Source organism: Ranitomeya variabilis, chromosome 4 (assembly GCF_051348905.1).
Source record: "Ranitomeya variabilis isolate aRanVar5 chromosome 4, aRanVar5.hap1, whole genome shotgun sequence".
Classification (NCBI taxonomy): Eukaryota; Metazoa; Chordata; class Amphibia; order Anura; family Dendrobatidae; genus Ranitomeya; species Ranitomeya variabilis.
This window is the reverse complement of record NC_135235.1, coordinates 413,247,275-413,274,648: the sequence shown is the minus strand read 5'-3', so window position 1 is coordinate 413,274,648 and position 27,374 is coordinate 413,247,275. Positions and strand designations below refer to the sequence as shown.

At 43.4% G+C, this 27,374-nt stretch overlaps 1 protein-coding gene across 7 annotated transcripts; it reads left to right on the top strand.

The window, feature by feature from the left end:
- Positions 1-1,403: 1,403 nt before the first annotated feature.
- Positions 1,404-21,898, top strand: LOC143765038 (uncharacterized). Of its 7 annotated transcripts, XM_077251287.1 has the most exons (8): positions 1,533-1,582; positions 5,045-5,109; positions 7,228-7,354; positions 15,118-15,267; positions 15,439-15,502; positions 18,164-18,282; positions 18,820-18,934; positions 19,260-21,454. In XM_077251287.1, the coding sequence occupies exons 3-8, from the start codon at positions 7,277-7,279 to the stop codon at positions 20,189-20,191; spliced, it is 1,458 nt and encodes a 485-aa protein (XP_077107402.1). In that variant the 5' UTR covers positions 1,533-1,582; positions 5,045-5,109; positions 7,228-7,276; the 3' UTR covers positions 20,192-21,454. The 7 variants fall into 7 exon arrangements, with proteins under 7 accessions (XP_077107403.1, XP_077107401.1, XP_077107405.1 ...); XM_077251288.1 differs by lacking the exon at positions 5,045-5,109 and having other exon boundaries at positions 1,404-1,537; XM_077251286.1 differs by lacking the exon at positions 5,045-5,109 and having other exon boundaries at positions 1,474-1,582; positions 19,260-21,898.
- The last annotated feature ends 5,476 nt before the right edge of the window (positions 21,899-27,374 follow it).

Sequence of the window (27,374 nt, the reverse complement as noted above, 5' to 3'; positions counted from 1 at the left end):
TAAGTGCCACGTATCACGTATTTAAGTGCCACGTATCACGTATTTCAGTGCCACGTATCACGTATTTAAGTGCCACGTATTTCAGTGCCACGTATCACGTATTTAAGTGCCACGTATCACGTATTTCAGTGCCACGTATCACACATATATATAACGTATAACACACTGACAGGAGCCATAGTTCCTGTCGGTGTGTCACTGCGCATGTGCGAGCGAGTTTACCTGCGGTCATTGACCCCGGCACTCTCGCTTAACGGCAGTGCTGCGTGGGAAAGTTCAACGCAGCTGTACTGCCGTTAACCGAGACGCCGGAGCCATTGAACTCCGGAACAGTACGCGATACACTGCTAGGAGCTTCGCTCCTGGCAGTGTATCGCCGGAGAGCAGCCGATCGGCGTGGGACACTCGTTTTATGGATTCTGCGGACATGGAGTATGAATTTGATTTTTTATTTTGGGATTTTTTTCTAGGGGATCGAGGGCTTCGCCTACCAGTGTGCTGTTGGGGAGTATATACTCTGTGTTATATGTTGTATGTACTGTGTGTCATGTATGTGTATTGTGTGTGTTTTGTGTAACTTTACAACTGTGCTAAGTCGCCGGACACAGGGACAACTCTCCCATCCTAATACCGGATGGGAGTAGTAGTCCCATACGGCGACTTAGCACAATGGTGGCACTAGCGTCGCATGGGGACACACACACACACACACAGACACACATACCAAATCAATCAAACGACCGACACGATCCCCATGCGACGGTATGCCTCCATGTCTCTCCGCCCAAGCACTTCCGGCCCCGCACTTCCGCCCGCTCCCCCGCACTTCCTGCAGCAGCGGTTCTGCACCACAAACCGCAGTAAAACACGCAGATATATTTTTGATCTGCGGGTTTTACTGCGGGTTTGACCTCACAATGGAGGTCTATGGGTGCAGAACCGCTGCTGTTTCGGACAAAGAAGTGACATGCTCCTTCTTTTTTCCCGCAGCTATTCAGCGCGGCTTTTTTTTGGAAATTCAGGATCGTGTGCACAGTGGTTCCTGTTTTCCATAGGGTACATTGTACTGTACCCTGCATGGAAAAAAGCTGCGGTGCAGCGGTTCCGCGGTAAAAAACGCACTGTGTGAACATGGCCTAATTCTTCTAACAGACTGATATATTGTCAGCAAAATATGCGAATAACGTTTTTTTCTTGCATCTGGAACCTGCAGAAACACGTCATTATTGAGGGAAGTCCCAGCGGATAGGATTACTGCGGCGGTGCAGCAGGGGGCGCTAACGTCACATCAGGGATCACACCGCCACCGACGCTCAGATCCATGGGCGGCCTCGCCGTATTCAAACCTCTCGCTCACCGGCCTGCAGAATACGCGGTCACGTGGTACAGGCATACAGTCAGGTGATCACTCAGTCACGTGGTCTTCTAGCTGAGAGCGACACGTGACGCTGACGTCATCAATGTCCAACCACAGCGCAAGCCGCTGCCACAGGAAGTTGCTTCATTTCCCTGTTAGTAACTTCCTGGCGACGGCTAGGTAGGGAATACGGAGAGAAGACATTGATGAGACGGGCAGGGACGGGTAAATATGTGGTCGGTTTTCTAGGGACGTGCTGCAAACAGGAGGAGCAGACTCTGGTGTCCAATATGAGAGCGCGTTACAGTGCAGGTGGAGCAGACTGTAGTGTCCTCTGTCTGTGGTTATTGTAATATAGAGAAGGCTCTGTCCTGTGCCAGCCTGAGGGTCGCGGGTGTTAATGTGTGTAATGCAGGTGCAGTGGACTGTGGTGTCCAGACCCTATAATTCTGCAGCTGGAGCAGACTTGTGTACCCTAATCATCTGCTTGTTATAGCACAGCTGCTTGCAGTGCAGGCGAAGCTGTGACAGCACAGGTGGAGCAGGCTTGGGTTTCCCATTCATAACAGCACGAGTGGAGCAGGCTTTGGTGTCCTTTGCACAGCTTTAAAATACAGGTGGAGTAGACTGTAGTGTTCTATGGTTAGTAGCACAGGTGGAGCAGACTGTAGTGTTCTATGGTTAGTAGCACAGGTGGAGCAGACTGTAGTGTTCTATGGTTAGTAGCACAGGTGGAGCAGACTGTAGTGTTCTATGGTTAGTAGCACAGGTGGAGCAGACTGTAGTGTTCTATGGTTAGTAGCACAGGTGGAGCAGACTGTAGTGTTCTATGGTTAGTAGCACAGGTGGAGCAGACTGTAGTGTTCTATGGGTAGTAGCACCTAATGGCACAGGTGGGGCGGACTGTAGTGTTCGGTGGTTAGCAGCACCTAATGGCACAGGTGGGGCGGACTGTAGTGTCCTGTGGTTAGTAGCACCCAATGGCACAGGTGGAGCAGACTGTAGTGTTCGGTGGTTAGCAGCACCTAATGGCACAGGTGGGGCGGACTGTAGTGTCCTGTGGTTAGTTGCACCGAATGGCACAGGTGGGGCAGACTGTAGTGTCCTGTGGTTAGTAGCACCGAATGGCACAGGTGGGGCGGACTGTAGTGTCCTGTGGTTAGTAGCACCGAATGGCACAGGTGGGGCGGACTGTAGTGTCCTGTGGTTAGTAGCACCGAATGGCATAGGTGGGGCGGACTGTAGTGTCCTGTGGTTAGTAGCACCGAATGGCACAGGTGGAGCGGACTGTAGTGTCATATGGTTAGTAGCACCTAATGGCACAGGTGGGGCGGACTGTAGTGTCCTGTGGTTAGTAGCACCGAATGGCACAGGTGGAGCGGACTGTAGTGTCATATGGTTAGTAGCACCGAATGGCACAGGTGGGGCGGACTGTAGTGTCCTGTGGTTAGTAGCACCCAGTGGCACAGGTGGGGCAGACTGTAGTGTTCTATGCTTAATGGCACAGGTGCTTATTTTATACTGTTGGAACAGACTTGAGTTTTAATAGAAGACTCCTCAGTATAATACAGGGGGAGGTGTGCGAGGCCGGTCATTATAGCAGGTGTTTTGTCGCTGACTACTTACAATAGCGCAAATGGAGAAAACATTGTTCTTTTCATGTCACCAGCGCTTGCTCCTGCTCATCTGATTATTTCTCCATTATTGGAGGGGTCTACATACATAGTCTGTGAGAATATTCAAGGTGATCAGGTTCTGGGAATTTATGAACGCATTGGGCAGGTTATCTTTTTTTTTTTTTTTGCATAGTTATCAAGTACAACATAGTGACTACTACAGTCAATGTGGAGTCATAGGTGTGACAAGGTCACTACCACTATGCCCCAAGATTCTAAAGAAAATGTCAGGGCATTTTGGATATGAAAGTGAAAGTTAATATCTTTAGTTGAGCCTTAATAATGGTTAGTGCCCTTTGACTAGTCCCAGATACCATGCTATTCTAATGTAGCAATTGGCAAGTGGCTCTTTCTGATAGAAGATCCCCAAGTGAAGAACTTGGAGAAAATAAATAGCTTGGCCGGCACCTCTCACGTACAAGGTACAATAGGACGTGCATGATACCTTCTGATCGTGCACACAGGTATCGGGTTGGTGTGTGCAGTCCCAGGAGTGCTATAAAATAATCACCATGCCACATATGTATTTCCAGTCTTTGTCCGTTATCAAGACTCACTCAATAAAGGAGTGATTCTGCAGGTGGGGACCACAGACCACATCACCGTACCAATGCTTTCTGGCTGATGTTTTGGTCACTTTTGAATGTTGGCTGTGCTTTCCCACTCGTGGTAGCATGAGACGGACTCTACAACCCACACAAGTGGCTCATGTAGTGCAACTCATCCAGGATGGCTCATCAATGCGAACTGTGGCAAGAAGGTTTGCGGTGTCTGTCAGGTTAGTGTCCAGTGGCTGGAGGTGCTACCAGGAGACAGGCCAGTACACCAGGAGACGTGGAGGAGGCTGTAGGAGGGCAACAACCCAGCAGCAACCCAGCAGCAGTACTGCTACCTCAGCCTTTGTGCAAGGAGGAACAGGAGGAGCACTGCCAGAGCCCTGCAAAATGACCTCCAGCAGGCCACAAATGTGTATGTGTCTGCACAAACGGAGTGCCCGATGTCCACAGATGGGGATTGTGCTCACAGCCCAACACCGTGCAGGATGCTGGGCTTTTGCCACAGAACACCAGGATTGGCAAATTCGCCACTGGCGCCCTGTGCTCTTTACAGATGAAAGCAGGTTCACACTGAGCACATGTGACAGAGTCTGGAGACTCCGTGGAAAGCGATCTGCTGCCTGCAACATCCTTCAGCAGGACCGGTTTGTCAGTGGGTCAGTAATGGTGTGGGGTGGCATTTCTTTGGAGTGCTGCACAGCCCTCCATGTGCTCGCCAGAGGTAGCCTGACTGCAATTCGGCATCGAGATGAGATCCTCAGACCCCTTGTGAGACCATATGCTGGTGCGGTTGGTCCTGGGTTCCTCCTAATGCAGGACAATGCCAGACCTCATGTGGCTGGAGTGTGTTCTCAGTTCCTGCAAGATGAAGGCATTGAAGCTATGGACTGGCCCGCTCGTTCCCCAGACCTGAATCCATTGAACACATATGAGGCATCATGTCTCGCACCATCCACCAACTTCACGTTGCACCACACTGTCCAGGAGTTGGCGTATGCTTTAGTCCAGGTCTGGGAGGAGATCCCTCAGGAGACCATCCGCCGCCTTATCAGGAGCATGCCCAGGCATTGTAGGGAGATCATACAGGCACGTGGAGGCCACTACTGAGCATCATTTCCTTGTCTTGAGGCATTTCCACTGAAGTCGGACCAGCCTGTAATTTGTTTTTCCACTTTGATTTTGAGTATCATTCCAAATCCAGACCTCCATGGGATATTCATTTTGATTTACATTGATAATTTTTAGGTTTTATTGTTCTCAACACATTCTACTATGTAATGAATAAAGATTTGCAACTGAACTATTTCATTCAGTGGTATATAGGATGTGGTATTTTAGTCTTCCCTTTTATTTTTTTGAGCAGTGTATATTACTGTGGGACATGTGTTCTTGATATCAATATATTGAGACTGACATTTATGGATTTAATAGGTTTACTACTCTTCTTTCTTCAGGAGCACACCGCTTCTCTGCATCCTGACTGCCAGGGACCGTGCCCTCCTCAAGATTGACAGTTTAGGCAAGCAAAATGGTCATGCCATTGGTCTGAACTGAGCATTCTTCCGAACTGCTACTCCTTTTTTTTTTTTTTTTAATTTAAAAGGAAATATGCCGACAGATTTTTGCTATATAACCTGAGAGCAGCATGATGTAGGGGGGCTGAAAGCCAGATTCCAGTGATGTGGCACTTATTAGGCTGTGTGCAGCTGTTTCAATACAATAAGCGTTTTCTCAGCAGAAGATTCAAACAAGAGGACTAGGTGTCTTGTGCCTCATAGTCAAATGCTCTGTGTAACCCCGAACCCTCCAGCTATTGGCAGCTTTTTGCCTATGCTCAGTATACACAGAAAACTGCCAGTCAGTAGCAGGGCTGTAGCATCGGTACACCAAGTAGCATCGGTACACCAAACCTCTGACTCCTCAAGTTCCCTAACTTTCAACTACGACTCCTGATACCACAACACTGGTCACTACTGAGCATGTATATAAAGTGCAGCACAGATTCATCTCCGCTAAAAGCCGAGATCCTTAGATCAGGATGGATTTTCGGCCCATTTTTTTTATGCAGAAAGTGCCCCTCTCGGCTTATACTCGTCATTGTCCCAGGGGGTCGGCGGGGGTGGGGGAGCTGCAGCTGTCAAATCATACTCACCTGCTCCCGGCGCCCGCAACTCTTCCTGTGTTCAGCGGTCACGTGATACCGCTCATTAAAGTAATGAATATGGACGCGACACCACTCCCATAGGGGTGGAGCGCATATTCATTAATTAGCGGTACCAGTGACCGCTGAACACAGGAACAAGCTGCCGGCGTCAGAGACCATCCCATCGGAGAAGCTGCCAGGGACCGCGCCGGGAGGGTGAATATAACGGGGGGAGGGTGAGCATTGCGGTATTCACCTGTCCTCGTTCCACCACCGCGCGGCGCTCTGTCTTCTGCGTCCTCTGGCTGTGACGTTCAGGTCGGAGGGCATGATGACGTGTTTAGTGTGCGTGCTGCCCTCTGCCTGAACAGTCACTGCAGAGAGACGGAAGACAGAGCGGCGTGCGGCAGTGGAAAGGGGACAGGTGAATATCGCAAGTGCCGGTGTCCCCTCCTGCTCAGGACAAGATGTGAGTATGTAATTTTTTTTTTTTTATTCCGCAGCGTATGGGGCAAATGTTTCTATGGAGCACCTTATTGGGGCCATAATCAACCTTTATGCAGCATTATATGGAGCAAATGTTTCTATGGAGCACCTTATGGGGCCATAATCAACCTTCATGCAGCGTTATATGGGGCAAATGTTTCTATGGAGCATCTTATGGGGCCATAATCAACCTTTGTGCGGCATTATATGGGGTATATTTTATTGTGGAGCATCTTATGGGGCCAATCATGAACTTTATGGAGTATCTTATGGGGCCCATCATGAACTGTATGGAGCATTATATGGGGCTCCTGATTCAATGTGGTTATTAAAAAACACTTAACCTACTGATGTCTCAATTAATTTTACTTTTGTTGGTATCTATTTTTATTTTTGAAATTTACCAATAGCTACTGCATTTCTCTCCCCCCAACCCCCCCCCCCCCCCCCCCCGACTTATACTCGAGTCATTAAGTTTTCCCAGTTTTTTGTGGCAAAATTAGGGGTCTCTTCTTATATGCGAGTCGGCTTATACTCCAGTATATACGGTACATATGAAAAACTTGCTGACAGAAATCCATTGGTTTTTTTTTTTTTTTTTTTACTGTTTAGTTCCTGTCTTAAAGGGAACCTGTCACCTGAATTTGGCGGGGCCAGTTTTGGGTCATATGGGCGGGGTTTTCGGGTGTTTGATTCACCCTTTCCTTACCTGCTGGCTGCATGCTGGCTGCAATATTGGATTGAAGTTCATTCTCTGTCCTCCGGAGTACCTGCCTGCGCAAGGCAATATTGCCTTACGCAGGCGTGTACTATGGAGGACAGAGAATGAACTTTAATCCAATATTGCAGCCAGCAGGTAAGGAAAGGGTGAATCAAACACCCGAAAACCCCGCCCATATGACCCAAAACTGGTCCCGCCAAATTCAGGTGACAGAGTCCCTTTAAACTTTCAGGCTGATGGGAATATCTGCCAAAGCCAGTTTTATGCCATCTCTGTTTCCATTGTAGGTCTGTTTAGGACTGTTACTGCATTCATTAACTGACAGCCTAAACCAAAATGGCAAAGGACAATTGTGGAATGTCTCAGAAGATATTAAACCTCACACTGGAGATAATCTACCTGCTCACCGGAGATGTAAGAGATTTTGCCCGCCCTAATCTGTATGTTATTTCTATAGGTGTCCATGTACCTTAGTGGTCGAGCATCTGGCCAACAGCTATTCATCATGTCCCACTTCTCCCCATACACATGTACTGTGCCTAACCCCCAAGGCTGTTTGCACCTTCCTGACCAGACCAAGTTTTATAATTCTGACCAGTGTCACTTTATCCGGTAATAACTCTGGAACGCTTCAACTGATCCCACTGATTGAGACTGCTGATATATTGTACTTCATGATAGTGGTAACATTTGTTCATTATGACTTGACTTCGTTTACTTGTGAAAATAATGGAAATTTGTAAAAATTACACAATTTTCAAACTTTAACTTTTATTCCCTCAAATCAGATATGTCCCACAATATTTAATAGGTAACATTCCCGACATGTCTACTTTACATCAGCATAATCTTTGAAGCATAATTTGTTTTGTTAGGAAGTTATAAAGGTTAAAAGTTGACCAGCAATTTCTCATTTTTAAAACAAAATTAAAAAAAAACATTTTTTACTGACCACATTACATTTGAAGTGACTTTGAGGAGTCTATATGACAAAAAAATATTCAAAAGTGACACCATTCTAAAAACTGCACCCCTAAAGGCGCTCACAAAACCTCATTCAAGAAGTGTTACCTCTCAGGTGCTTCACCGGAATTAATGGAATGTGGAAGGAAATATTGAACATTTTATTTTTTCTTTTTTTTTTTTTTACCACAAATATTTTAATTTAGACCCCCATTTTTTTTAATTTCACAAGGGTAACATGAGAAATTGGACAGCAAAATTTTGTTGTGCGATTTCTCCTAAGTACTCTGTTACCCCATATGTGGGTGAAAACTACTGTTCGGGCGCACAGCAAGGTTTGGAAGGGATGAAGCGCCATTTGACTTTTTGAACGCAAAATTTGCTGGAATAATTAGCGGATGCCATGTTGCGTTTCGAGAGCCACTGATGTGCCTAAATAGTGGAAACCCCCCACAAGTGACACCATTTTGGAAATTAGACCCCCTCAAGGAACGTATCTACAATGAGGAAAATAAGTATTTGTACACTGCCGATTTTGCAAGTTTCCCACCTACAAAGAATGGAGAGGTCTTTAATCTTTATCGTGCGTACACTTCAACTGTGAGAGACAGAAACTAAAAATAAAACCCAGAAAATCACATTGTATGACTTTAATGCAATAAAATGCAATTTAATTATTTCAAATAAGTATTTGATCACCTACCAACCAGCAAGAATTCTGTCTCACAGACCTGTTAGTTTTTCTGAAAGAAGCCCTCCTTACACTGCACTCATTACCTGTATTAATGGCACCTGTTCACACACTAAATCAATCACACTCCAACCTCTCCACCATAGCCAATACCAAAGAGCTGTCTAAGGACACCAGGGACAAAATTGTAGACCTGCACAAGGCTGGAAAGGACAAGAGGCAAGCATCTTAGTGAGAAGTATACCTATAACATGGGCACTCAGAGTAAATGCTCCGCCATCGCAAGTAATCATGTAACCCAAAAAAAGAAATGGACGCCAAAGCTAAAAATGACAACTTTATTAGAGAATTATTAAAACAATACATAAATGTACAAATAAGTATATAGATAAAAACGATGCAATAGAAAAAATGAAAGGCAACACTAGTACCACGTACAAAATGACAAGCTAACCAGCAGAAAGAGGTAGGTATATTCTAGTCCCACAAAGGTATACAAAAGGATGCAATAATAAACTAATATAGGCCTTGAATATTAGTAGTGACAGAACCAACCAAACATATAGTAGGGATTATACATGTAGTAGCTTGCTGCTAATAATCAGGTATGGGGAGAAACTGCGTATGCATATAGATTAAGGTATAAGTAAATAAATATAATATAATACAATACCTAATGCATAAAGTAATGCGGCAAACAAGCCCTATACTGCCATACCATCCTCAGCACATCAGTGTACATATTCAGGGAAAGTCCCGAAAGCGTATGAGGGAAAAGCAGTATACTTACTAAATAGTAGATGCACACACAGAATCCCCCTGTGACCGTACGTGGACAGAGGAGCCCCGACGCGCGTTTCGCAAATGCTGCTTCCTCGGGGGGAAGCAGCATCCCGAGGAAGCAGCATTTGCGAAACGCGCGTCGGGGCTCCTCTGTCCACGTACGGTCACAGGGGGATTCTGTGTGTGCATCTACTATTTAGTAAGTATACTGCTTTTCCCTCATACGCTTTCGGGACTTTCCCTGAATATGTACACTGATGTGCTGAGGATGGTATGGCAGTATAGGGCTTGTTTGCCGCATTACTTTATGCATTAGGTATTGTATTATATTATATTTATTTACTTATACCTTAATCTATATGCATACGCAGTTTCTCCCCATACCTGATTATTAGCAGCAAGCTACTACATGTATAATCCCTACTATATGTTTGGTTGGTTCTGTCACTACTAATATTCAAGGCCTATATTAGTTTATTATTGCATCCTTTTGTATACCTTTGTGGGACTAGAATATACCTACCTCTTTCTGCTGGTTAGCTTGTCATTTTGTACGTGGTACTAGTGTTGCCTTTCATTTTTTCTATTGCATCGTTTTTATCTATATACTTATTTGTACATTTATGTATTGTTTTAATAATTCTCTAATAAAGTTGTCATTTTTAGCTTTGGCGTCCATTTCTTTTTTTGGGTTACATCTTAGTGAGAAGGCAACAACTGTTGGCACAATTATTAGAAAATTGAGCAAACACAAGATGACTGTGAATCTTTCTCGGGCTGGGGCTCCATGCTAGGTCTCACTTTGTGGGGTAAGGATGATTCTGAGAGAGGTCAGGAATTGGCCAAGAACTACACAGGGCGACCTGGTTAATGACCTGAATAGAGTAGGGACCACAGTCTCAAACATTACCGTTAGTGACACATTACTCCGTCATGGATTAAAATCCTGCAAGGCTCACGCCACCACAAGTCCAGGCCTGTTTGAAGTTCACCAATTTCCATCTGGATGATCCAGAGGAAGCATGGGAGAAGGTCATGTGGTCAGAAACAAAAATAGAACTTTGAGGTATCGACTCTAGACGTCGTGTTTGGAGTAAGAAGGATGAGTACAATTACTAGAACACTGTCCCAGCTGTGAATCATGGTGGAGGAAACCTCATATTTTGGTGCTTCTCTGCAAAGGTGGCAGGACGATTGCACCGTACTAAAGGGAGAATGGATGGGGTCATGTATCGAAAGATTTTGGCTAGCAACCCCTTCCCTTAGTAAAAGCATTGAAGATGGTTCATGGCTGGACAACACAGCTAGGGCAACTAAGGAGTGGCTCCGTAAGGTAATAAGTAGTGATGAGCGAGTATACTCGTTGCTCAGGTTTTCCCGAGCACGCTCGGGTGGTCTCCGAGTATTTGTGACTGCTCGGAGATTTAATTTTTGCCACCACAGCTGCATGATTTGCAGCTGTTAGACAGCTTGAATACATGTGGGGATTCCCTATCAACCAGGCAACCCCCACATGTACTCAGGCTGGCTAGCAGCTGAAAATCATGCAGCTGCGTCAACAAGAACTAAATCTCCGAGCACTCACCAATACTCGGAGACCACCCGAGCATGCCCGGGAAAACCCGAGCAACGAGTATACTCGCTCATCACTAGTAATAAACATTTCAAGGCCCTGGAGTGGCCTAGCCAGTCTCCAGACCAGAGCCTAAGAGAAAATCTTTGAAGGGAGCTGTAACTCAACGTTGTCTAGCAACAGCCCCAAAACCTGAAAGATCTGTATGGAGGACTGGGCCAAAATCCCTGCTGCAGTGTGTACAAACTTGGTGAAGAACTACAGGAAACATCTGACCTCTGTAATCATAGACAAAGGTTTCTGTACCAAATAGTAAGTTCTGTTCTATTGTATAAAAAACTTATTTCATACAATAAAATGCAGATTATATAAAAATAATAGTGTGATTTTTCTGGGTATTTTTTTTTATTTTTTATGATTCTGTCTCACAGTTGGTGTACGTACGATAAAGATTACAGACCTCTCTATTCTTTGTAGGTGGAGAAACTTGCAAAATCATCAGTGTCAAATACTTATTTTCTTACTGTACATGTGTTTATCACCTTTAACCCTCAGATGCTTCAGACATTTCTAATGTTGAGCCTTGAAAATAAATTGTTTTTTGTTTTTTTATTGTGGGAAAAATTAACTTTTAGCCCCAACAGAAGAAAATGGAACCAAAATTTTGTTGTGCAATTTCACCTAAGTATGCATATACCCTATATGTGGGGGGGGGGGGGAGACTACTGTTTGTGTGCACCGCAGGGCTCAGAAAGGAAAGGGTGACGTTTTGAAATGAAGACTTTGACGGAATGGTTTGTGGGTGTTATGTCATGTTTGGAGATGCCCTGATGTGCCTAATCAGACCCATCAAGGAATATATCTAGATGTGTGATGACAAGCTTGAACCCACAGGTGGTTCACAGAGTTTTACAATGTGGTCCTGTGAAAACGAAAAAAAAAATGTATATTTTTCCCACAAAAATGTTTTTATCCCCCTGTATTTTCATTTTCACAAGGATAGCAGGGGAAACTGGACCTCAAAACTTGTTCAATTTCTCCTGTGTACGGATACCTCATATGTGGTTGAAAACTATTTTCGAGGCACAGTGTAAAGTTTGGAAGTGAAGAAGTGCCGTATTAGAGTTCAGATTTTGCTATAATCATTTGAAGGTGCCAGAACAATTGAACCCATTTTACAAACTACACCTCTCAATGATTTTATCTAGGTGTTTAGTCATCATATTGACACCACTGGTGTGTCACAGAATTTTATACCATTGGGCAGTGAAGACAAAATAATACAATTTTTACCACAAATTTTGTTTTAAGCCCCAGATTTTACATTTTTACATGGGGGGAAATGAGTAAAAATGGCACCAAAATTTGTCCCACAATTCTTGCTGAATGTAGAAATACCCCATATGTGGCTGCATTGTAAGTCCCCGGGACTTTACAATGGGCAGCGGATGTGTTGAAAAACTGCATCAGCTGCCCACGTTGTGCCAAATTTTCACAACGTACGTCGCGCCGACACTTAGCGACAGACCCATACCGACGCAAGTGTGAAAGTAGCCTTAGGGTATGTGTCCACGTTCAGGAAACGTGTTTTTGACGCAGCGTTGAGCCGCAGCGTCAAAAACGCAGCGTCCAGATGTTACAGCATAGTGGAGGGGATTTAAAGAAATCCCGTCTCCACTGTGCATTAAAAAACGCATGCGTTTTTCCCGCGAAAACGCACATGCGGTGCGCTTTTCCAGAACGCAGCATGTTGCTACAATGAGCAAAACACGCAGGAACACCGCAGGTGACCTGCCAGTGACCTCAGGTGCATTTTTGGTCAGGATTTTACCTGCATAAAATCCTGACCAAAGCCTGAAGCAAGCCTGAACGTGGACACATACCCTTAGGCTGCGTGTCCACGATCAGGATGGCCGGCGGTATCGCCGGAGCGGCAAAGCCGCTCGGCGCTAAGCCCCGCCCCCTTCCTGGGACGCGATGATGCCGGATGTGTACTGTACACATCCGGGATCATCGCACCCCTCGCCATAGGGCCCTGTGATATTACCTGCGGCGACGCAGCGTCGCCGCAGGTAGCACGGACATGCTGCGATCTGAAAAGACGCGCAGCATGTCCGGAGTCGCAGGCCCGCCGCGTGCGGGTTTCCACGCATAGTGGACACGGGATTTCAAAAAATCCCCTCCACTATGCTGGAACATCTGGACGCTGCGTGTTTGACGCTGCAGCGTCAAACAAGCAGCGTTTACTTACCGTGGACACTCACCCTAAGAAAGACCTTTTTGAATCAGGGCTACCATCCAAGAACAATTGAAAACCAGATTACAAGAGCCACCAGAATATCAAGGAATCACCTGATACATTACAAAGCTAAAGAAGAAAATAACCGGGTACCTATAGTAGTTACCTACAATTTAAAACTGGAGGTGCTAAGGGGAGCTACACGGAAATTACAACCTTTACTACAAAAAGATGCCCGCTTACAATCCATTTTTCAAGACCCCCCACTACTGTGTTTTAGGCAGCCCCCAAATCTAAGAAGTATCATTGTCAGAAGTTTGCTGTCCTCTCCAACAGCTGCAGGTACCTTTCCCTGCAACCAGAAAAAATGTAAAACCTGTCCATTTATAATGACCACGGACAAGATAAAGATCCCCAATTCACATCAGGACTACAAGATTCCAGGTACATTCAGCTGCGTCACTTCTAATGTGGTGTACCTAATCATTTGTACTAAATGTCCAACTGGGGGTCTGTATGTGGGGGAGACAGGGCAAAAGCTTAGAACAAGAATGAATTCTCACCGCCACACAATAAGAGAAAAAAGAATGGATCTACCTGTGGCAATACATTTCTGTCTCCCGGATCATAACATTATGGACATGAAATTACTTGTGTTAAAAGGTAACTTCAAATCTCAAAAAGACAGAAGAATCTGGGAATATAAGCTGATGACGACCTTTGACAGTCTCACTGCAGGAATGAATGTGTCGCATGGATTTATGTCTTTTTACATCAACTAAGGAATTTGCCCTTCAGACCATGTGGGGTCACCACAACAGAACCAGACCCCAATCAGAGGACAATAAAACACACTTTATCTAAGAACTGGTTCAATATTTATGGACTCATGGTAATTCTGCTTCGTCACCTGTCTTATCGATGGGTTTTTTTTTCAGTTGTTTTTTTTCTGTGCTATGTTGGGCATAAATATGTGATTGTTCAGAATTTCTTTTAGTCTATGCCTGATGAAGAGACCTGTGTAGTCTCGAAAGCTTGCAATTTGTTACCATCTTTTCAGTTAGCCATTAAAAGGTATCAACCACTGAGGACTCTCAATTTTAAATATTTTTTCTATCCACTGGCTAACACGGTACCAAGATATATATCTTTCCTGTCTCATAGTAAGACTTTTTATTGCAAAAGCAAGTTTTTGCATCCTCGCATTTTGATAGCTATAATTTTTTCATATTCCGACCAACAGTCATGCGAGGACTTGTTTTTTGGGGGTCGAGTTGACGTTTTATTCCACTTTTTATTCTGCAGTATGATAAAGCATTGTTTTTTGTTTTGTTTTTTTATAAAGTGTTTACTGAAGGAGTTAACTAGTGGACAGTTTATATAGGTCATTTCAGACTCGGCAATGCCAAATTTGTGTACTTAAATGTTTTTATGAAAAAAAAAAAATGGGTAATATGCATATTATAATTTTTTTTCTCACTTTTTTTACACTCTGATCACTTATAAAGCATAGCAATGCACGATCATTGCCGTGCTTTATAAACTGTCTTTCTGCTCTCACACAAACTTGCTACACCAAGCTCTGAGCATAGTATAACAAGTTTGCTAGAGACAGGTGACCCAGATGTTGTCATGATGACATTGAGTCACTGTGACAATGATCGGGCCCCCGCTATGACATCGCTGGGGTACCGATCGGTATCGAAAAGTACTCGACAACCTGGACGTATGGACAATGATCAAGGTCGTGAAGGAGTTAACCTGATCCTTCTTTCCCCCCATTATCATCTGTCAGGGAGCATTAGGAGACCTAATACACACTAGATGGTCAGCTGTCAATTTGCGGAAATGTATAGTTTGTTTTTTTTTGGGGGGGATCTTTAGCATTTATTCAAGTTCATGTCTAACAGTGAATATTGTCTTGATAGAATTTCACAGCCATCAAGACAGAATCTGGAAGACTGAGCATTACCCAGGATCCCATGGTGAAGCCTCCGCCACAGTCACTAAAAGAAGATAAAAAAAATAAAAAGATCCTACAACTCACCAGCAAGATAATTCAGCTACTGACAGTAGAGGTGAGCGCTGCTGGGAATCCCGGGACATTGTACAGGTGGATGGTATATGTATCAATGTGTGTGTGAGGTTCCTATAACATTCTTGCACCTATCGTTGCATTTCGAGAGTAAGTATTTGTATATAAGCTGAAGAACCACAGGATAAAGATCACTGTTTATTTTTCTGTTTAGGACCAGGAGTATTTAGAAGTGTACAAGGATGTCATTATAAACCACCAGACCCTCACATCACCCGGTAAGGGGAGACTTTCATCGGTCTTAAATAAATAGGCTGTTTTTATATCACACTTATCATTTGATAAATGTTGCATTCAGTCATTGGCGGACATTTATTAACACCAGCGTAATTTAGGTAAGAGGCACCTAATTTATTAAGTGATACACCTCCTAATAAATGACATGCATTGCATGCTGTGCATGTGCTAATTGTGCCCCAAAAATGGGCTGGTGTAGATTTGCACGGTGACCAGAAAATTGCCCACTGGGAAATTGCCCACACGGAAAATTGCCAATTGCAGCATCACAAAGTCTCAGACCCATGATATTTGAGGTGCAAGGTGAAGAATGCCCACAGAAAATTGCCCACAGGCTGAATTATAGGTTAAATGCTCTGTAGGACAGGGGGATAGTTTGCAGGTATAGGTGAGATGCTCTGCAGGGCAGAAGAATAATATAGAATTTTAAGTGAGATGCTCTGCAGGACAGAGAATAGCAAAGACATAGGTTAAATGCTCTGCAGGACGGGGATAGTTTGCAGGTATACGAGAGATGCTCTGCAGGGCAGAAGAATATAGAATTGTAGGCGAGATGCTCTGCAGGACAGAGAATAGCAAAGTTATATAGGTTAAATGCTCTGCAGGACAGGGGTATATTATGTGTATACATGAGATGCTCTGCAGAGCAGAAGAATAATATATAATTATAAGTGAGTTGCTCTGCAGGAAAGAGAATAGCAAAGAGATATAGGTTACATGCTCTGCAGGACGGGGATAGTATGCAGGTATACGTGAGATGCTCTGCAGAACAGAGAATAGTATAGAATTATAGGTGAGATGCTCTGCAGCACAGAAGAATGTCGGCAAAAATTGCCCAGATAAACTACCGACAAGTTTATTAAGAACAGTTTATTAAGGAGTTCTAATAACAACAATAACTTAAGTTTATTAAACAATCATTGCACACCTGCAAATAATTAGCTGCCGGGTGATGGTCCTTGACTTCCATGGGCTCCATTGAAATACAATACAGCACAACACAGGCAGCAAAGAAAATGCAGAATGGATTTCACCAAAGTCTCTGGGCCCAGTTTACTTCTCCAGGTTCTACAGGTTCGGTTCACTCATCCCTAGTCCCAGAGTACGGATTCTGTTCTTAGGAGTTGTCATTCCACTGTGCTAACAATAATTCTCCTCTCATTGTGGTGTGTCTGGGCCTAGAGACCCTTAGGCTATGTTCACACGCTGCGGATTTTGCTGCGGATCTGCAGTGTTTCCGCAGCTGCGGGTCCGCAGCGGTTCCCCATGCGTTTACAATAAAATGTACTGTACAATGCACATGCTGTGGAAAAAAACGCGCGGAAACGCAGCGGTTTACATTCCGCAACATGTCAATTCTTTGTGCGGAATCCGCAGCGGTTTTACACCTGCTCCATAATAGAAAACCGCAGGAGTGAAACCGCAGTGGAATCTGCACAAAAACCACGGTAATTCCGCAGTAAAACTGCAATAAATCCGCAGGAAAAACGCGCAGTTTTTGCCCTGCGGATTTATCAAATCCGCTGCGGAAAAATCCAGAGGATCATTCTATGTGTGCACATACCCTTATTCAAATCCACTCTGCATTTCCTTCCATCCTGTGCCTGCCTGCACCTGCAGTATATGTGTATGATACATAACTAGGTAGGGTCTGTTCACTCTTACTCTTGGTAGCCATAAGTGGACAGGGAAGGAAGTGCAGGCCCCAGATTCGCTGCCACTGAAGTCAATGGGAGAGTTGAGCTGCTATGGCACTTCTGTTCTTCTGACAGATTCTGACAGAATCTCACCTTTCTGCGGTGCCTTCTGGGCTTCCAGGACCATCTATCTCAGCCAGCAGCACCCTGCTTTTGGTGGGCACCCACTGAGATGATACTGTATTAGACCTGACCTGCAGTCCCATGTAACTCCACAGATAACAGAGTGATTCTTTTGTGGGTACTGATAGCAGTGATGGCTCCTCTGGATCACATTGCTGCTGGTTCTGCATGTGCTGCAGCTCTGGGCTGGTGGCAGGAGTAAGGCAGAATCAGTGAGAGATGAGAGCAGACTAGATCTATCTATTGCTGATAATCACAGACTGCTACAAACCACAGATCTTCAGCATGTTTGCAGTTTTGCACTGTCAGCTGTAAATCACAAGTTGATCACATATCATGGGAACATCCTCACCTTTCACCTCAAATATCATAGATCTGAAACTTTGTGATGCTGCAATTGGCAAATTTCCGTGTGGGCAAATTTCCGTGCGGGCATTTTTCAGGGAACCGATTTGCACTATAGCTTATGCCACTTTCTGGCATAAACCTGTATAAACTTGTGCCATGCTTGCACCTTCTCCATTCTGCTAAGCTGTGATAACTTTAAAGTCAAAATTATGATGTAAAAATGGTGCAATTTGCTGATTTATTTTTTTTTTCTTTTGCACTAGTTTCATTTTTCAGTCAGTTTTTTTTTCTTTATTCAAAAACCACTTCACTATATTTTCTATTTTCCAAAATGGAACAGAACATAAACAATAAAAGTAATGCATATTACACAAGCCATATGACAATTTAAAAGTTGCATTTTTGTATGTGATTTTTACATTAATTTCTAATATAAGAGCATGAATAAATGTCTGCACCGTGTATTACTTATAGGAGAGCCCAGCAAGAGAAATCCAGAATTCAGCAAGCGAAATCCACCTGAGCGATGTCTTCGAGCTCATTATTCCCAGGCTTGTCCAGAAGAAAATCGCAGTGGAAAACAAGATCATAAGGTACATTTCCTACAAAGTCCATGTATCCGCATTATTCATGTGAATTAATTCCCAATTTAAAGGAAAACTGCCAGCAGGGTTTCACACCCTAACTATATAGCGGATTCAAAGAAAAGTATGGCAATTCCTTTACATAACCAGTCACCCCATCTGTATTCTCCAGCGCTGGGCAGAGAATAGAGATGGCCTGACAGAAGCTTCAGAGCTACAAGTAGCTCTTCAGACTCATTTACCTATCAATTCATGCTGAATTCTCAGTAATGGAAGAACTGACTGCCTATGTAAAGGTATTTCTGGACTTTGACAAAGCTACATAAACACATATAAATAGTTTGGGATGTGAAATTCTCCTGACATTCCCTCTGAGGGTATTTTCGAACACCTTGAGCCCTTTTTACCCTAAAATTCAGCTATTCATGATCTTTTAGCATAGTGCGAAACTTAGTTTGTATAATATGTCCATGATGCTTCTTGAAAATGAAGACCCCATTCAAGTGCATATAAGGCATGCTTGAGTTTTCTTTTTTAAATCTCTAGGATGAAAGCGTCAGTGATTTCCAGATCGTTATCATAGGTGATGATATTAAAAAGGAGAGTGATGAGTTACGTGTGTTTATTAAACAGGAAGAAATTCCAACAGATATCAGCACAGGTATTTGCATCTGATTTTATATAAAAATAATCCCTTTTTCATTCTAGGTCTTTTCAGACATATCTTCTGCTGTGTTTAAGTGCATGTTCCTGAGGAAAAAAAAACTTTCTCAGAGAGCAGCGCAGTCTTTGGTGAGAGGATATTGATTGTAGTCACTGTTTGTATACTCTCCTGTCACTCTTTGCTCTCAGCAAACATGCCTCGTTTTCCCCACAATTCTACCCACCCATAGCCTACTGCTTGGCACAAGTATGTAAAACCTAATTTTTGGGCCAGTCTGTTCCTTTTCGTTGTTTAGTTTTAAATAACTATGCATTATCTACAGATGGACATGAAAGCAGACATTCTATGGAGGCGCATGTCATTTCGTCTCCAGATTGTGAAATGGATGACGAGGATGGCGACGACGACGATGACGATGATGATATAGGAGTTGAACAACCTGGAGGAAACCCCATGTCTGTTAATATGCACCCAGTATTTCACAGTACATCTTTATCATCTGATCCATCCAATCATGAGGAAGGCTTTCTTGACATGTCAGATTTCATTAAGGCATGTGCAGGAAATAACAGGTTTCCATACTCTGAATATATTAAGCATTTTAACCCAAATCCTGGTGTTTTAGGACTTCAGGGAACTCGTGTGACTAAGAAGCCTTTTACTTGTACATTATGTGATAAGTGTTTTACGCATAACTCATACCTGATCAAGCACATGCGAACTCACACAGGGGAGAAACCATTCCCATGTGGAGAGTGTGGAAAATGTTTTACTGACAACTCTGGCCTTACTAAACACCAGAGAATCCACACAGGCGAGAGGCCTTACCAATGTGCGGAATGTGGGAAGAGTTTTACATATAAGGCGGACCTTATTAAACATGAAAGAATTCACACAGGGGAAAAGCCCTTCCCGTGTCCCCAATGTGGCAAGTGTTTTACAGACAAGTCAGGCCTTGCCAAACATCAGAGAATTCACACAGGTGAGAGGCCATTCCAGTGTGCCGAGTGTGGCAAATGTTTTGCTCGGAAATCTCATCTTGGGAAACACCAGATAATTCACACAGGGGAAAAGCCATTCCAGTGTCCTGAGTGCGGAAGATGTTTTGCACGCAAGTCTCATCTGGTCAACCATCAGATCATACACACAGGTGAAAAACCACATTTATGCACAGAGTGTGGGAAATGTTTCGCTCAGAGACCGGGCCTCATCATTCATCGAAGAACACACAGGAAGGTAACACAGTTTTCATAAGCTGCACGAAAGACTGAAAACGCAACTGTGGATACAGTAATAATACTACAAAGGAATACAAGAAAATGTCTATACATTTATGTGATTTTCACGCAGAACTTTGCACTGGTATTAAAACATGATGAAGCAATAGTCTGGCTTTAATAATAGAAAAATTCTATTTACAAACCAGATATGGAGCTGCAGTGCCAGAACCGATCGCTCATGTGTATAAGAGATTCTGAATTCTAATATAGAGAACATTGTTCCATAGGCTCCCAACTAATGTATAACCTTATGGAATTTAAAAGGACCCAGAGACTTATTAGTGTTTATGTATGGCGAGATGCTGAAAGTTACGGACATTCACATGTGTGAAATAATTAATGTAATGTAAGTACACCCTAGAACAATGCTCTTCTTACAAAACATTCAGAGCAGGATCGTATCTGAGAGTATAAAATCATCAGGTGATATGAAACATTAGCAAGAAGACATGTAGTTCTTTCAAAGACAAGTCCAGCAATATCTTTACAGGGCCAGTCTTTTTCTCCATTACTAAGAAATTAGAATTCAGATTGATATGCTAGACTGAATTTCGGTTCTGAATTCTCTTAAGGATTTCCAATGCTCGTTAGAGGGGAGTGAAACAAACGGTTCAAATGTGGACAGCTAAATAGCCTTTGGGTGAAATTCATCTCTTCTATTACTTTTTCTTTTATTTGTCTTGTGGTAGTTGTAAATGTTTTATTTTACACCAAATTCTTAAAAATGGCACAAAATGAAAACTGCTTTTTTTTTTCCCCCTGTAATCTTTTTTTAGTGACTTAACAACTGCCAATATGCATCGTATTGGTGGTCATTAAGATGCCTTATTCCTCAGCGCTGCTTTTTAACAGAGCTATGGAATAAGTGTATAACAATGCCCCGTGGCCGAAATTCCCACAGGTGATGACTGTACATGACAGCTGACACCCTGCTTTATTTGTCCCAGTCGATATTAAAACCGATCATTGCTGATTAACCCCTTACATACTACTGTCAATTCTGACAGTGGTATCTGAGGTTAAAACACACCCTTTGGCAGGACCGAAGAAGAACCACCACCACCGATCGTTGCCATGGTACGCTGAGATCTGATGACCCCAGGGTACGGTGGCCTGTGAGATCCAGGTATAAGCAGAGTCTAACCGGCTCAGTCATTGACTGACAGAACACGAGCACTGCAATGTGTGAGACCAGTGATCAAAGTAAAAAATATACAACCCCTGGCAAAAATTATGGAATCACCAGCCTCTGAGGATGTTCATTCAGTTGTTTAATTTTGTAGAAAAATTAAACAACTGAATGAACATCCTCCAAGGCCAGTGTTTCCATAATTTTTGCCAGGGGTTGTACATGTCCCACAGTGGGACCAAGTATGAAAAGTTAAAAATAAAAGTTACACAAAATACACTCACTGGCCACTTTATTAGGTACACCATGCTAGTAACGGGTTGGACCCCTTTTGCCTTCAGAACTGCCTCAATTCTTCGTGGCATAGATTCAACAAGGTGCTGGAAGCATTCCTCAGAGATTTTGGTCCATATTGACATGATGGCATCACACAGTTGCCGCAGATTTGTCGGCTGCACATCCCTGATGCGAATCTCCCGTTCCACCACATCCCAAAGATTTCATGTTGTTTATGCCAAATTCTGACCCTACCATCCGAATGTCGCAGCAGAAATCGAGACTCATCAGACCAAGCAACGTTTTTCCAATCTTCTACTGTCCAATTTCGATGAGCTTGTGCAAATTGTAGCCTCAGTTTCCTGTTCTTAGCTGAAAGGAGTGGTACCCGGTGTGGTCTTCTGCTGCTGTAGCCCATCTGCCTCAAAGTTTGACGCACTGTGCGTTCAGAGATGCTCTTAGGCCTACCTTGGTTGTAACGGGTGGCGATTTGAGTCACTGTTGCCTTTCTATCAGCTCGAACCAGTCTGCCCATTCTCCTCTGACCTCTGGCATCAACAAGGCATTTCCGCCCACAGAACTGCCGCTCACTGGATTTTTTTTCTTTTTCGGACCATTCTCTGTAAACCCTAGAGATGGTTGTGCGTGAAAATCCCAGTAGATCAGCAGTTTCTGAAATACTCAGACCAGTCCTTCTGGCACCAACAACCATGCCACGTTCAAAGGCACTCAAATCACCTTTCTTCCCCATACTGATGCTCGGTTTGAACTGCAGGAGATTGTCTTGACCATGTCTACATGCCTAAATGCACTGAGTTGCCGCCATGTGATTGGCTGATTAGAAATTAAGTGTTAACAAGAAGTTGGACAGGTGTACCTAATAAAGTGGCCAGTGAGTGTATGTAATAAAGTAAAAACAAAAAAAAGCCCCAAAATCATGAACAGCCATTTCACCACTAAAAACGCAGCCTTTGTGATGAAAGAGAAATAACAATACACATACTTGGTATTGCCATGTCCAGAATGACCCAATCTGTAAAACTGGCATGTTATTTATTCTGCTCAGTTATCACCATGATGGAAAACAAACAAATGTCATTTTTCATCATACTGACTCACAAAAAATGAATAAAATGTGATCAAAAAGTCATGAGTAGAAAGAAATGGAACAAATGAAAACGTGACACTGTCCCACAAAAAACAGACCCCAATATGGTTCATTCGTTAAAAAAATAAGTTACAGCTCTCAGTATGGTGACGCAAAAAAAAAAAAATAATTTTTACAAAATATTGTTTAGCCTGTAAAAGCAGCAAAGCATAAAAAAAATATAAATCTGGTATCTCTGTAATCGTACCGATCTGCCGAGCAAATTGGTCTCACTTTTTACAGTGTGGTGAATGGCGCAAAAAAGTAAAATCAATAATTGAATTGCTGATTTTTGTTCATTCTGGGAGGTAATTTCAACTATTTTTTCGTAGTTTTTAATACTTTTTTTTAAAAAAAACGTATTAGTCTCCTTAGGGGATTTGAACCTGTGACCACTGTATTGCATTATATAGCAAAAATCAATGTCTCCTATGAACCCCAGCCACATGCTAGTTTTTACAGAATGGTAATGTCATGAACGCAACCCATCAGCGCCCTGCATTCCACCCCCCACCTCCCGAAATGCTCGCTGTAAATGCGGAGTTTGGCAGCGGCATTTAACAGGTTAAAAGCCATGAGCTCCTCTTGTGGCTGTTAGAGGCAGATGATGGTTGAGTCTCTAGAGCCCGCAGGAAAGTCAGAGCCTGCATATGACGTACCGGTACGTCCAATGTCGGTAAGGTGTTGGAAGAAGAATATGGTGTAATTGAAAAATGCCAAATACTAGACAAACAAAAGAAAATGAAATGTAAGTGTGATAATGCAGTGGGCCCATTGTGTTTCATCTCTTTGAGATTTTTGATAATGTTTATGGACCTGGGTTAAGAATCCAACACTTTTTTTTTTTTTTAATCCACCTTTTAGATCTACTAGATTTTTCTATTTCTCACCTAGTCGCCCCCGATCTCTAGAGTGCCACATGTCCTTTAGTTGCTGTGTACATTTGTTTACAATAGGGGAAGCCCTAAGGCTACTTTCACACTGGCGTTAACAGCATTACGTCGCAATGCGTCGTTTTGCCGAAAAAACGCATCCTGCAAAAGTGCTTGCAGGATGCGTTTTTTCTGCATTGACTAACATTAGCGACGCATTTGCGACGCAATGACACATGTCGCAACCATCGTGCGATGGTTGCACCGTGCTGTGGCGGACCGTCGGGAGCAAAAAACGTTACATGTAACGTTTTTTGCTCCCGACGGTCCGCTTTTTCCGACCGCGCATGTGCGGCCGGAACTCCGCCCCCACCTCCCCGCACCTCACAATGGGGCAGCGGATGCGCTGGAAAAATGCATCCGCTGCCCCCGTTGTGCGGCGGAGACAACGCTAGTGTCGGGAACCGAGCCCGACGCTAGTGTGAAAGTACACTAAGGGAATAACATATTGACAACTAGGGTACATTTTCCGGATAAAGTTTAGTAACAAGCTATTTGAGATTTTTTTTTTCCCCTGATATAACGAGTATCACAATATTGGGTTCATAAGTTAAAACGTCATTCAAAGTTATTCTGGTGAAAAGTTTCATGGCGCAACTCAGGTGCTTTTAGTCGTGTACAGTAAGTGTTTGCCACTATTATCCTTTTGGAGAAATAGCTAAAGGGAGCAAGACTAATTCTAGAGTGTTCTAGTTCTCTGAAAACTGGTGTTTGGGATTAAATTAAATATTGTTTGTATTCTATGACTGCATTGTATATGGTTTCTGTTTTTTTGGTTTACATTAAAAAGAAAAAAAAAAATCAACAATCTTCCCTCTCACAAAATCATAAGTAGGGTTGATTGAATAGCTTTAGATAAGTGCTTATCCGAATAGCTGCCTCTGTAACCCGGATACCTGGAGCGCTCCTGATAGTCAGCTGTTCGGCGTTGCAGCTGCATGTCGCAGCTGTGTCACAGCCTGTTTGTTGGGCTCTCAATGCATGTGTTGTGACTGTCACACAGCTGTGACACATGCAGCTGCGAGGCTGATCAGCTGACTATCAGGAGCGCTCCAGGTATCCGGGTTAGGCTACTTTCACACTGGCGTTTACTGCAATATGTCGCAATGCGTCGTTTTGCCGACAAAACGCATACTGCAAAAGTGCTTGCAGGGTGCGTTTTTTTTTGCATTGACTTACATTAGCGACGCATTTGCGACACGTCGTAACCGTCGTGCGACGGTTGCGCCGTGTTGTGGCGGACCGTCGGGACCAAAAAACGTTATATGGAAAAATGCATCCGCTGCCCCCGTTGTGCGGCGGAGACAGCGCTAGCGTCGGGGACCTCGGCCCGACGCACTGCGACAGACTGAGCCCGACGCTAGTGTGAAAGAAGCCTTACAGAGGCAGCTATTCGGATAAGCACTTATCCAAAGCTATTCAATCAACCCTAGTCATAAGCTAACTGGAGGTCACACCGGAGATCTATGGTGCGAGAGCGCAGATAACACTAACCTTCCCTTGAGAATTTGTACTTTTTTTTTTATTTTATGATTTTTATTACTTTTATATTTGTTGTATTGGTTTAACTAAAATACCGGTACCTTTTTATGTAGTTTTAGCTTGATACATTTGTAATAAAGTTCTTGTGCCTAATTGTGAATATTTTATTACTAAAGCTTGATGCTGACACGAGTGGAAGGTTTGCGCAAGCAGTATTTTCATTATGGTTTCTGGCTCATCACAGTTGTCCTGCAATAGGCTGGGGCTACCTGGCGAAGTGTTGTGTGACACTGAAATTGAATGCCATGATTTGTTATGGTGTTGGGTCACGACAGACTAGAGCAAAGTTGCAAATGTTTCCTAATGTGTTGGTGTCAAATTTCACTCAACACGTTTGTCATAGACTCCAATGCAAGGCGACATGTCTGCAACTTGGCTAATATAGTTACAGAAAAATCAGCGTTTTAACCCCTTAATGACCAGGGCCATTATGTAGCAATAACTGGAGCGCTTCAACATATGCCATTGATATGGAGATATTTTTTTTGTGACATATTCTTCTTTATGATAATTCTAAACTTGGGTTGATATGTTTTGTGTTTACAAAAAGATCAGAAATTTGACAAAAATGTTCAAACTTTGATTCCCTTAATCCATAAAGTGATACCACACAAAAAAATTAATAAATAACATTTCCCTCATCTGCATTGCATCGGCACCAATTGTAAAATGTGTTTTATTTTGTAATCGGTTTAGAGTATGTGTCCACGGGCCTGTTTACATCCGGATTAGCTGTGGATTGAATGCAGTGTTCAACCCACAGGGTCCAGATGTTACAGCATAGTGGAGGGGATTTTATGAAATCCTGTCTCCACTATGCGTGCGAACACGCACCCGGCAACCCTGCGTTTCCGGACATGTGGCGCGTCTTTTTAGAACACATGTCTGTTTACCTTGCGGCGACGCTCCGCCTGTAAATTACAGGGTCCTATGTATGGGGTGCGGAGATTCTGAATGTGTGCAATGAACACATCCAGAATCACCGCGCGTTCAGAAGGGAGCGGCGCTGTGGGCGGAGCGGGTTTTCCGCTCCGTCTAAAGCGCTGTAAATCCGGACAGTGGACACGCCCCCTTAAAGGGATTAAGAATGTAGCAGTATTTTTTTTTTTTTCTTTAAAGGACATTTTCAAGCTTTTTTTTTTTAAATGACTTCCTTGCATTCCTTTATATCGGAATGCCCCAAAAGCGATACCATTTTACAAATGGCACCCCTCGACATATTCTAAATTGCTTTCAGATAGTTTATTAACCCTTCAGGTGCTTTTCAGGAATTCATGCAAAGTGACATGATGAGAATGAAAAAATGTAATTTTACCACCTAAATGTTGCTAACTTCTGAACAGTTCACTGTAGCTGGAAGACTTTAAGACCATTATTTGGCCATGAGCTGCCATTGCAAACATCAGGAGCACATAATAATAATATTTTTATTTTTTTATATAGCGCTAACATATTCCGCAGCGCTTTACAGTTTGCACACGTTATAATCGCTGTCCCCATTGAGGCCCACAATCTAAATTTCCTATCCGTATGTCTTTGGAATAAACATAATCAAGATCTTGGGGTGCCAAAGGGGTAAAAGAGGGCGCTCCCACACTTTAACCATCTAGATGCTTCATCGTACTAGTACTGCTATGCGGAAGGTGCATTTGTGCCCAGACCAGTACTAGTACGTTGATGCTGCCTTACGCTGAGCACCGCAACGATCGCGTGCCAGTGTCAGCTGTATGTGACAGCTGATGACACCCCGCAGTGACAGCTGACACCCCACAGCAACACCCACAATCGGTGCTAGCACCGATCGTGGGCATTTAACCCCACTGATGCCGCTGTCAGTAGCGGCATAGAGAAGCATCGTGCAGGGAGGGGGCTCCCTTAATTATAAAGAAAGGAGGGCACCATCATGTTCATTATAAATGGGATCAACCTGCAGCATGTCAAAAAGAACCAACATGAAGCCTACCAAGAACAAGAAAACATTCACAGGAGCAGGGACCACCATAAAAAAAATTAATAATTTTTATTAATGTACCGTATATAAAAACCACATGTAGAACAAAAAGTGGAATTACACGCAATCAAAAAAAAGGATATAAATATCCATGGTACTACTGAAAACGTCATCTTGTCC

What these genes read in the sequence shown, in the direction of transcription:
- LOC143765038 (XM_077251286.1), top strand. Translation starts at nt 7,277, where the DNA reads ATGGCAAAGGACAATTGTGGAATGTCTCAGAAGATATTAAACCTCACA. An exon ending in TTCAGCTACTGACAGTAGAG is followed by an intron (nt 15,268 to 15,438) that starts GTGAGCGCTGCT and finishes TTTTCTGTTTAG; the next exon opens with GACCAGGAGTATTTAGAAGT. An exon ending in CCAGACCCTCACATCACCCG is followed by an intron (nt 15,503 to 18,163) that starts GTAAGGGGAGAC and finishes TATTACTTATAG; the next exon opens with GAGAGCCCAGCAAGAGAAAT.